General features: G+C 42.6%; 1 protein-coding gene across 1 annotated transcript in view; it reads left to right on the top strand.

Moving 5' to 3' along the window:
* Nucleotides 1–1,861: 1,861 nt before the first annotated feature.
* Nucleotides 1,862–12,458, top strand: part of LOC118597788 — a 41,960-nt gene continuing 31,363 nt past the window's right edge. Inside the window, exons 1-2 of the mRNA XM_036209449.1 lie at nucleotides 1,862–1,912; nucleotides 9,694–9,730. Coding sequence (XP_036065342.1) covers nucleotides 1,870–1,912; nucleotides 9,694–9,730 — 80 coding nt within the window. The 5' untranslated portion in view covers nucleotides 1,862–1,869. The remainder of the gene's footprint in view (nucleotides 1,913–9,693; nucleotides 9,731–12,458) is intronic.

Genomic DNA, 12,458 nt, shown 5'->3' with positions numbered 1-12,458 from the left:
TATCAAGTTTGGAAATCACACTGTTTCCCTGTGTGAGTCAATTTCACCATCTTCATCCCTCCTTTATTCACAAGCTGAATAATTATTTTAGAGCACACAATTGTGAAATTACTGATTCCACCCTGATGCAGTGTTAAATACCATTAAGAATCCATGGCTAGAGAGATGGTTCAGTAGATAAAGTTCTTGCCATGCATGTGTGAGACTGGGAGTTTGGATGCCCAGAAGTCACATGAGGCCTGATGGTCTCATGTGCATCTGTAATCTTGAGGAGCTTAGAGTGAGATGCAAGGCAGACAGAGAATCCCCCGAAGTTGACTGAATAATTATTTGGTGCTGTGCATTCATGAACAAGACACAGCAACAAAAACAAGGTTGAAGGTGAAGGTTGACCTTGCCCCCAGTTTGTACCCTAATTGCCACATTTTGCACCCTGCCATGCATGTATGTACCTGAAATCACACATGCATGCAAGTGCACTGCCCTTAACATGCCGTGCACATGTATTTAAAAGGACAGTTTCAGATCATTAATTCAGATCACTAGTATGTCTGGGTCAAGTTATCTGTTGGCAAGAGTGTGAGTAACAAGGTAGGGTTCAAGACTCTCCCAGGTATTGCTGAAGATACCTTCAGAATGGCCTTATGGACATGGTCTGCACAGAGGTAAACAGCTTCCTCAACGAGTTCCACAATGGTGCTGAAAACCAAGGTAGGTAAAAGGTAGGAAAGCAAAGTGGTTTTTCCCGATATCACCAACAACAAGTCCTGAAGTTTGGATTTCTAAGATGTAGTTTGGATAAAGTGGTGCTGAGTGGACAGTGTTGCTCCCCAGTCTGCTACAAAGACTCAGTATTACACAAATTGCTGTTGAGCATAAAAGTAGCCATTTGACAGTTTCATCATATACTTGTGAATAGACTATCAAAAAGCAGCTTTAAAGCACCAAAAATGTGATGGCTTCTGAGAGTGCTGGCACTTCAGTGCTTAGAGGTACGAGTCAATTTCGTGTTCTACCTACCAACCTCTGGGGAGCATGAGACTCAGTGAAATACCTACAAAGTTTCCTGATAGTGAAGGGACCATGGTGCTCTAGGGTGTGGTAAAGGCATTAAACAGGAGCATTATGTGCATTGAGCACATAAACAAAGTCAGCAGTTATTGCAACCATTGGAACAAAGTGTGTGGAAGAACCCCTGGACCGCTCCTGTGTGTGATCATTAATTTCTTCCCTCATGTTGAGTTCCACGTACTAGTTTGGCTTTGCTGTGTTCTTGTTTCTCTGAAGCCATAACATCATGCATCATTAAGTTATTTGAGATAGTTCTGTTTTTAATATCAGTATTTATAGCTACTGGTTTCTTTCTGAGTATGTCTTTCATTGTATACCAAAGATCTGGCATGGCATATTCTTATATTCATTCAATTTTAGAGAATTTAAAAATTTCTTCCTAAAGCCTATGATGGAATATCATTACTCAAAGAGAGAGACATCTGAGTTAAATTACATACCATCAAATGCACCTAACAAATATCTATAGATCATCCTATCCAAACACTCCAGAACATTCAGTCTTCTTATCTGTGCAAGGAACGTACATAATCTCTGAAGAGTGAACAACAGAATAATGTGTGTGTTGTTTTAATCAGGGTAAAAATTATGCCTTGTCTTTGACATGAGAAAAGGCTATAAGGAAAGCATTCACTAATCACAGTTAACCACTGAAGCACAAATGAAGTTTTTTGTAAGTGTCTAATGTAAGATATATTGGGAAATCAAGAAGAAAGAAGAGTATTTGTTAAATGTTTTTCATGTGAATTTAAATTTTACTTAAAAATATTTCACAGTGAAGCTATACCTTTGAAGCAGATGAAATCTATTAATGAAACAAAGTCTGCAGAGATCAGTGAAGGTAAGAATACATTTTTTTAAAGATTATTATGTGTATGAGTATTTTTCTTGCACATGTGTGAGCCATACCACATTTGTGCTGGGTGCCTGTGGGGGGCAGAAGATGGGATTGGAACCCTTGCACCTGGACTTATTGTGGTTCTGAGCAACCACTGGACTTATTGTGGTTCTGAGTGGCTGTGAACTGGTCCTAGATCTCTTTAAGAGCAAGCTGTGCCCTTAACTGCTGAGCCATCCCTCTAGCCCTATGGAAATTTTTGCAAATGAATAATTCTAAGTGGTCTTAACACTAAATAAAAATAAAAATGTAAACAGTTTAAAAAGTGAGTTAAGGGAACCACATGAAATTGTAGTTACATTGTTTCTTAGTCTATTAACATTTTGAATGCAGAATTAGTAAGAAAAAAATCTCAAATCTAAAAACATATTCTCTAAAAAATGTTGGTGTACTTCATTTTAATAACTGATATCTTTAGAAAAAAAACCCTGCTACACAGTATGTGTTCCTTATAGTCACACGATAACAAGTTGACTTTTTATAAAAGATACTCCTTTTAGTTTTTAGCAATAGATACATTGTATTGTCTATGCATATTAGCATACGGTTAAATAGATACTCCTTTTAGTTTTCAACAATAGATACATTGTATTGTCTATGCATGTTAGCATATGGTTAAATGTCACCCAAATCTTTTTCCCTTTTTATCTATCATACCTGTGTTTTAATTCTACACATACACCATGGGTTCCCCTGTCCTTCCCCCTCCCGCCCCCCCCCCCACTATCCCCCTCACCCCTCCCCTCCGTTCCCATCTTCTCCAGGGCCAAGACTCCCCTGGGGATTCATTTAAACCTGGTGGGTTCAGTACAGGCAGGTCCAGTCCCCTCCTTCCAAGCTGAGCATGTGTCCCTGTGTAAGCCCAAGGTTTCAAACAGCCAGCTCATGCACTAAGGACAGGTCCTGGTCCCACAGCCTGGATGCCTCCCAAACAGTTCAAGCTATTCAATTGTCTCACTTATCCAGAGGGCCTGATCCAGCTGGGAGCTCCACAGCCTTTGGTTCATAATTCATGTGTTTCCATTAGTTTGGCTATTTGTCCCTGTGCTTTTCCAGTCTTGGTCTCAACAATTCACACTCTTACAGTCCCTCCTCTTTCTCGACAATTGGACACCTGGAGCTCCACGTAGGGCCTGGCTGAGGATCTCTGCATCCACTTCCATCAGTTATTGGATGAGAGTTCCAAGACGACTGTTAGGGTGTTTGGCCCTCACCAGATTAGGTCAGATCAGGCTTTCTCTCGACCATTGCCAGCAGTCTACAGAGGATGTATCATTGTGGATTTCAGGGGACTTCTCCAGCACTCTGCCTCTTCCTGTTCTCATGTGGTCATCATTTATCATGGTCTGTTATTCCTTGTTCTCCCTTTCTGTTCTTGATCCAGCTGGGATCTCCTGCTCCCCTAATCTTTCTTTCCCTCAAATCTTGCCCTTCATCACTCCCACTGTTGTCCAGGTTGCCCATGTAGATCTCATCCATTTCTCTGTCATTGTGTGATCCCTGTGTCTTTCCTAGGGTCCTGTTTTCTAGGTAGCCTCCCTGGAGTTGTGTAGCAGTCTAGTCATCTTTGTTTTACACCTAGTATCCTACTATGAGTGAGTACATACCATGTTTGTCCTTCTGAGTCTGGGTTACCTCACTCAGGATGATTTTTTCTAGATCCATCTATTTGCCTACAAACCTCATGATGTCATTGTTTTTCTCTGCTGAGTAGTACTCCATTGTGTATATATATATTATATTTTCTTTATCCATTCTTCAGTTGAAGGGCATCTAGGTTGTTTCCAGGTTCTGGCTATTACAAGCAATGCTGATATGAACATAGCTGAGCAAATGCCCTTGTGGTAAGATTGAGCATTCCTTGGGTATATGCCCAAGAGTGCTACAGCTGGGTCTTGGGGAGATGGATTCCCAATTTTCTAAGAAAGCACCATATTGATTTCCACCGGCAGTGGAGGAGAGTTCCCTTTGTTCCACATCCTCTCCAGCATAAGCTGTCTTCAGTGTTTTTTATCTTAGCCACTCTGACAGGTGTAAGGTGGTATCTCAGAGTCGTTTTGATATGCATTTCCCTGATAATTAGGTATGTTGAGCAATTCCTTAAATGTCTTTCAGCCATTTGAGCTTCCTCTGTTGAGAATTCTCTGTTTAGTTCTATCGCCCATTTCTTAATTGGACTGTTGGGTGAAAGTGGGAGTAATTAAGGACAAGGTTTGAGGGAAAGAGAGCTTAGGGGAGGAGGAGATCCCAGCTGGATCAAGAGCAGAAAGGGAGAACAAGGAATAACAGACCATGATAAATGAAGACCACATGAGAACAGGAATAGGCAGAGTGCTGGAGAAGTCCCCAGAAATCCACAATGATACATCCTCTGTAGACTACTGGCAATGGTCAAGAGAAAGCCTGATCTGACCTAGCCTGGTGATCAGATGGCCAAACACCCTGACGTCGGGCTGGAACTCTCATCCAGTGACTGATGGAAGTGGATGCAGAGATCCTCAGCCAGGCCCCAGGTGGAGCTCCAGGTGTCCAATTGTTGAGAAAGAGGAGGGACTGTAAGAGTGTGAATTGTTGAGACCAAGATTGGAAAAGCACAGGGACAAATAGCCAAACTAAAGGAAACATATGAATTATGAACCAAAGGTTGTGGAGCCCCCAGCTGGAGCAGGCCCTCTGGATAAGTGAGACAGTTGAATAGCTTGAACTGTTTGGGAGGCATCCAGGCTGTGGAAACAGCACCTGTCCTTAGTGCATGAGCTGGCTGTTTGGAACCTTGGGCTTACACAGGGACACATGCTCAGGCTGGAAGGAGGGGACTGGACCTGCCTGTACTGAATCCACCAGGTTTAAATGAATCCTCAGGGGAGTCTTGGCCCTGGAAGATATGGGAATTGAGGGGAGGAGATGGGGGGAAGATGGGGATGGGAGAGGGAGGGGGAAGGACAGGGGAACCCATGGCTGATGTGTAAAATTAAAACACAAATATAATAAATAAAAAAAAGATATAAAAAGAAATGTTCTACTCGCTCTACATACCACCCACAGATCCCACCTTCTACCTTCTCCACCCCCCAGCCCTCTCTCCCAAGCCACCCCACTTTCCCACATCTCCCAAATCAAGGTCTCCCATGGGGAGTCAGCAGAGCCTGGCACTCTGAGCCTAGGCAGGTCCAAAGCCCTTCCCACTGCACCAAGGCTGTGCAAGGTGTCACACCACAGGCACTGGATTCCCCAAAGCCTGCAATACACCAGGGATGGATTCTGATACCCTGCCTGGGTGCCCACAAACAGTTTGAGCCAAACAACTATCTTCCATATCCAGAGGGCCTAGTCCAGTCCTATGGGGGCTCCACAGCCACCAATCCATAGTTCATGGGCCTCCACTAGTGTGGCCAGTCATCTCTGCACGTCCTCTCAATATGATCTCAATGTCTCCCACCTGCAGAATCTCTCCTTTTTCTCATCAACTGGATTCCCAGAGCTCAGCCTTGTGCCTGGCCATGGATCTCTGCATCTGCCTCCATCAGTCACTGGACAAAGGCTCTATGATGACAGCTACATTATTCACTAGACCGTTCACCAGAGTAGACCAGTACAGGCACCCTCTGGACCACTGCCAGCAGACCAAGGCAGGGTCATCCTTATGGATTCTGAGAGCCTCCCCAGCACCCTGCCTCTTCCTATTCCCATGATGTCCTCATCTATCATGGTATCCCCCTCCCTGCCCTCCCACTCTGTCCCTGTTCCAGCTTGACCCTCCCATTTCACTATGTTCTCATCCCCCACTCCTCGCCCTCTGCCACCCCCCCACACCCAGTGCACTCATGTAGATCTCATCCACTTCTCCTTCACAGGGTCATCCATGTGTCCCTCCTAGGGTCTTTCCCTGTGAGCTAGCCTCTCTGGAGTTGTGGGTTGCAGTCTGGCCATCACTTCCCTCACATCTAGTATCCACTTATGAATGAGTACATACTATGTTTGTCCTTCTGAGTCTGGATTACCTCACTCAGGATGATATTTTCTAGTTCCATCCATTTGTCTGCAAATTTCATGATATCATTTTCTTTTACTGCTGAGTAGTACTCCATTGTGTACATGTGCCACATTTTCTTTATCTATTCTTCAGTTGAGGGGCATCTAGGTTGTTTCCAGGTTCTTGCTATTACAAATAAGCCATGATGGTCTGATAAGATACAGGAGGTTATTTCAATTTTTTGTATCTGTTGAGATTTGCTTTGTGACCAAGCATGTGGTCGATTTTGGAGAAGGTTCCATGGGGTGCTGAGAAGAAGGTATATCCTTTTGTGTTAGGATGGAATGTTCTGTAGATATCTATTAAGTCCATTTGAGTCATAATATCTGTTCATTCCCATATTTCTCTGTTAAGTTTCTGTCTGGAAGACCTGTCCATTGCTAAGAGTGGGGTGTTGAAGTCTCCCACTACTAGTGTATGGGGATTTGATGTGTGATTTAAGCTTTAATAATGTTTCTTTTATGAATGTAGGTGCCCTTATATTAGGGGCATAAATATTCAGAACTGAGACTTCATCTTGTTGGACTTTTCCTGTGATACATATGTAATGTCCTTCCTGATCTCTTTCAGTTGATTTTAGTTTGAAGTCTATTTTATTAGAAATTAGGATAGCTACACCAGCTTGCTTCTTCAATCCATTTGCTTGGAAAGTCTTTCCCCAGCCTTTTATTTTGAGGTAGTGTCTGTCTTTGAAGTTGAGGTGTGTTTCTTGTATGCAGCAAATGGATGGATCTTGTTTTCATATTCATTCTGTTAGCCTGTGTCTTTCGATAGGTGAATTGAGACCATTGATATTGATGGATATTAATGACCTGTTCTTGTTAATTCCTGTTATTTTTTTGGTGGTAATGTTGTATGTTTACCTTCTTTGATATTTTTGGTATGGGGCTATCTATTGCCTGTGTTTTCATGGGTGTATCTAACTTCCTTAGGTTGGATTTTTCCTTCAAGTGCTTTCTGTAGGGCTGAATTTGTGGAGAGATATTGTTTAAATCTGGTTTTATCATGGAATATTTTGTTTACTTCATCTATGTTTATTGAGAGTTTTGTTGGGTATAATAGTCTGGGTTGGCATCCATGGTCTCTTAGTGTCTGCATAATGTCTGTCCAGTACCTTCTGGCTTTTAGAGTCTCCACTGAGAAGTCAGGTGTTATTCTTATGGGTCTGCCTTTATATGTTACTTGGCCTTTTTCCTTTGCAGCTCTTAATATTTTTTCTTTATTCTGTATGTTTAGTGGTTTGATTATTATGTGGGGAGGAGACTTTTTTTTTGATCCAGTCTATTTGGTGTTCTGTAAGCTTCTTGTATCTTTATAAGCATTTCCTTCTTTAGGTTGGGAAAGTTTTTTTCTATGATTTTGTTGAATGTATTTTCTGTGCTTTGAGTTGGTATTCTTCTCCTTCCTCTATCCCTATTATTCTTAAGTTTGGTCTTTTCATGGTGTCCCAAATTTCCTGGACATTTTGAGTCATGACTTTGTTGGTTTAGTGTTTTCTTTGACCAATGAATCTATTTCTTCTAACGTATCTTCAACAACAAAGATCCTCTCTTCCATCTCTTGCATTCTGTTGGTTATACTTGCATCTGTAGTTCCTGTTCGTTTACTCCGATTTTCCATTTCCAACATTACCTCAGTTTGTGTCTTCTTTTTTTTTTCTCTCCTTTTAAAAAATTTATTATATTTGTGTTTTAATTTTAACATCAGCCATGGGTTCCCCTGTCCTCCCCCCTCCCTCATCCCCTCCTTCTCCCCCAGCCCCTCCCCTCTATTCCCATCTCCTCCAGGGCCAAGACTCCCCTGGGGATTCAATTCAACCTGGTGGATTCAGTACAGGCAGGTCCAGTCCCCTCCTTCCAGGCTGAGCAAAGTGTCCCTGTGTAAGCCCAAGGTTCCAAACAGCCAGCTCATGCACTAAGGACAGGTCCAGATCCCACAGACTGGATGCCTCCCAAACAGATCAAGCTATTCAATTGTCTCACTTATCCAGAGGGCCTGATCCAGCTGGGACCTCCACAGCCCCTGGCTCATAATTCATGTAGACTGCTGGCAATGGTTGAGAGAAAGTTTGTGTCTTCTTTATTGACTTCATTTCAGTTTTGAAATCTTGAACTGTTTTTCTCACTTGTTTAATTGATTTCTCTTGGCTTTCAAGGGATTTACTGATTTCTTCCCATTTTTTGCTTGACTTTTCTTTGATTTCTTTAAGGGAATTTTTCATTTCCTCTTTTCAGTTTTCTAATATCTTCTTAAAGTCATTTTTATGGTAGATATCTTCTGTTTCTTCTGTGTTGGGATGCTCAGGTCTTGCTGATGTAGGTTCTGATGGAACCATATTGATTTTTATGTTGTTGACTGTATTTTTGCATTGGCGTCTACCCATCTCCTTGTTCACTTGGTGCAAATGGTGTCTTGTCTGAGGGAGCCTCTCTCAGTCTGTTGATACTCTTGATCCAATGGGAGCTCTAGGTCTAGTCTATGCTGATGGACTCTTTGTCTAAGCGAGCAGCTCTTAGTCCACCTGGCTCTAGTGGGCTCTGTCTCAGGGAGTAGCTGCAGTCTTACTGTGTGGTAGATGGTGGTAATCTGGCCTGTCTGCAGGAGGACTGCCTGCCAACTGGCCTCTTAGTCCAGTTGGGTGCTGGCAGGCTCTGTCTCAGGGAACAGTTGCAGTCTTGGAGGGGGGGTGGGAGTTGGGGGAGGTAGGGCTTGGGTTACAGGGTCTGATGTAGGATGGTGGTAGTCTGACCTGTGTATAGGAGATCTGCCTGCCAACTAGCCTGAAACTGGAACCGCAATGGGTGGGGGTGTAGGGGCACAGGGTTGTGCCCCTGGGCCCAAAGCCTAGGGGCTGGGGTGTTCGGGTATGAGGATGAAGACTCACCTCTTAGTCCAGTCTTTCCTTGATTTCTTTAAAGGATTCATTCATTTACTCTTTAAGGACCTTATCATCTTCATATGGCTGCTTGCAAGGTCTTTACCTTGTGTTTCAGTTATGTTGGAATATTCAGTGCCTGCTGTGGTAGAATAGCTGAGCTCTAGTGGAGATATTGCCCTGGTTGTTATTGAAAATGTTCTAATGCTAGCATCTAGGCATCTGGGTTTGGGATGATTATAGGTCTAGGTGTTGACTTCTGGGTTTGTCAAATGGGTGGGTGTTATGATCTTTTTGTTTGTTTGTTTGTTTTCTGGATTTTCATAGAGAGTGATAGCTGTGTGTTGCCTGTTTTATTGGTCTGCTCAGCTGGTGTGTTCACAGGGAATGGCTGCTGGTATTGGATGCTGGAATGCAATAATGAGTTGAGGGGAGTGAGGTTAGGAGGAGATGGTCTGCGGGTTCTACAGGAGAGGTGGGATTGGAGGAAAGGAGGCTGTAGTTGGTGATCTGTTGTTCCTCTGAAGAAGAGACTGAGTGATTAGGTCTAAAGGGGGGGGGGTTCTGGCAGGTGTGGCTTGTATCTGAATAGGAGGTACCTGCTTAAGTTAAGGATTGGGGTACAATGAATGGGGGAGGGATGTTATGAGTGGATAGTCTATGGGATCATGGTGTGAGGATGAGAGACTGGAGCTGGTTCTCTTGTATCACTAAGGATGAGACTGAAGGATTTGGTCTGGGGGAACAAAGAGAGCAGAAAAGGTCTGCAGGTGGCCTACCTGGTCATTATAAAATATAATTTTCTTTTATATTTAGAATTGAATAACAACATCGAACAGAAGTCTTTATCCAGGTAAGACTATATAAATTAAAAATACATGAAGTAATTGGTGAGTCCAAAGATAAGGAAGTATTGTTACTGAGTGTACCTTGAGATAGACACAATACTATGCGTTCAATGCTTGCTGTGTCCACAGCCAGTTTGCCAAGTATCTATGTTACTAAAACCTCTTTAGAACCACTTAGACAACTGCTGCCCTGATTATTTGGTCTATGGTCCTGGCTCTGCAATGCATCTCTTGCCATTCTGTACAGATCAAAGTACAGAACCACCTCATATCAATTCAGAAAGTTAAGTTGTGTGACTTGGCTGTGGTCTATCCTCAGAAGCTAGGTTATATAGCCGGACAACCTATGTGAATGTTTTTGACAACTGCAGTTAGATGTCACGCCTCATGTTTTATCGCTGAAGTTTTTAAGGCAGATCTCAGAGGTGGCAGACATCCATAGCTTTTACATGGGAAGAATCAGGTGACCTTTGTTGATGAATGAAGAGTATCAATATGTAGATCATATGTAGATCTACATATGCCATATAGATCATGGCCTATGAATACTAGTTAGCATTAGCTTAGAGGAGTTTTTTTCTTTTTTTAAGAGAAAGAGGGTCCTCTAAATATCCCTGGATGGCCTAGGACTTAATTTGTAGCCAAGGATGGCCTCAAAAATCATAGAAATACACTATCTTCTGCCTTCTGAGTTCTGGGATTAAAGGCATTAAATACTAACTCCTGACTTAGAGGATATTTGTAATTGATGACTTACTAATGCTGTAGATTTCTGTTTCTAGAACCACACCCTTTCTTGATTTTTTTAAAAGCATTTTTTCTTTTCTATTTTTTTCATTTTTGAGAATTAAACATTCATTTTCATCAGTACACAGGTTAAAAACATCTAGATTTTCAGGATTTTAAGGAGTCTTAGAGATGTAGCAAAATACATGTTAGTATTTCTTGTGTTTCCTTTCCTTTCCAAATGATGCTTCCACTGGGGAGGCCTGAAGTCCAAATATGAAAGTAATTTATGTCGACATAGCACATGTCACAAATGAGATTTTACTCTAGCTTCTGAGTTGTAAAGCTGGTAGTCTCCTTATTTATCTACAGGTATGTGAGTGTTTAGTAATAAAATGGGAGCGCACAGGAAATAAAAGCCATGGAAGAGGTAAGTGGACTTAGCAGGCTAACCCCCTAAAGGAGCCTGGGACTGAGTTCACAGTGAAAGTGGAGCTTGAAGGACATTAGCTTGGGTAGCAGGTGGGGGTTTTAGCAAAGTGGTGAAAACAATGGGTGTGGCAGACTTGACAATGATAGTTGTAAACTCAAGTTTAGAGACACCAAAATGATTACAAAAGCCCACTAACACCGGGAATTGAAGAGAGTCCTGAAAACGCTGTTGCTGTTTAGACCGCCTAATTGGAGGACCTGAAAACAGAAAGGTGCCAGTTTGGGCCTGGGGAGACAGCCCTGTTAATGAAGTGCATTTTCTGTAAACATGAGACACTTTGATTCAAGCACACAAATAAAAGCCCAGGCATCATTGCACATGCTTGTCCATCCATCACTGGGGAGGCAGACTTATGGTTATTCCTATCACTTGCTGAAAACCAAATAGAATAATGGATTTGTTCACTGGTGCAGTGAGACACCTGTGTATGGTGGATGGTGCCCAAGGAAGAAGCACACTGATGTCCACTGTCCTCCACACACACACAAACACTAGCACATGTGTCTATACACATGTGCAAACACACACACACACACACACACACACAGACATACCACACACACACAGACATACCACACACACACACACACACACAGACATACCACACACACACACACACAAACACAGACATACCACACACACACACACACACACACACACACACACACACACACACAAAGATGTGAATGTAATTTGAACCCCTTAAAGAGGTCTCTATAGCAGATATGCTTTTGGCACCCAATATTCTTTATCAGTTTACATAAATAATTAGTCTCCACCCAGATGTAGACAATGGACAGGGCATAAAGAGTTTAGTCTTCCACCAGAGTCAGCCATTGGAGAAGATACAGACAACCTTCTGCCTTGTTTTAGCAGTGGATTTACTTCAGTTCAGGTAGCAAATGTATATACTCGTTAGGGGAATTATCAGCTCCAACTTTAAGAGAGGCAATTTGTACAGGCAAAAGTCAATACATTAGTAACTGACTCTCTCTCTCTCTCTCTCTCTCTCTCTGTGTGTGTGTGTGTGTGTGTGTGTGTGTGTGTGTGTGGTATGTCTGTGTTTGTGTGTGTGTGTGTGTGTGGTATGTCTGTGTTTGTGTGTGTGTGTGTGTGGTATGTCTGTGTGTGTGTGGTATGTCTGTGTGTCTGTGTGTGTGTGTGTGTGTGTGTGTGTGTGTGTGTGTGTGTGTGCAGGCTTGGAGGTAAGAGGAGGATATTGGTATCTTGCTCTGTCATTCTCTATCTTATCCATTTGATATAAGGTCTCTCAAGAACGTGGAGCTAGACTTGCAGCCAACAAGCCCCCATGATGCCCTGTCTCTGCCACCCACAGTCCTGGGGCTGCAAGTGCATGCCCAGTTTTTTCCGCATGTATGATGCAGATTTAAACCCAGGTCCTCGTGCATGGGCAGCAAGCACTCTTACATTCTGAGCCATCTCCTCAGCTGCTGACTTTTTTAAAAAGACTGGGAGTCTTTGTTGAATGGTTTATAGATTGAAATAAGTTAAAG

This window comes from Onychomys torridus, chromosome 17 (genome assembly GCF_903995425.1).
Source record: "Onychomys torridus chromosome 17, mOncTor1.1, whole genome shotgun sequence".
In the NCBI taxonomy this organism is placed as follows: Eukaryota; Metazoa; Chordata; class Mammalia; order Rodentia; family Cricetidae; genus Onychomys; species Onychomys torridus.
The sequence above is the reverse complement of the archived record's forward strand: the minus strand, read 5'-3'. Positions and strand labels throughout refer to the sequence as shown.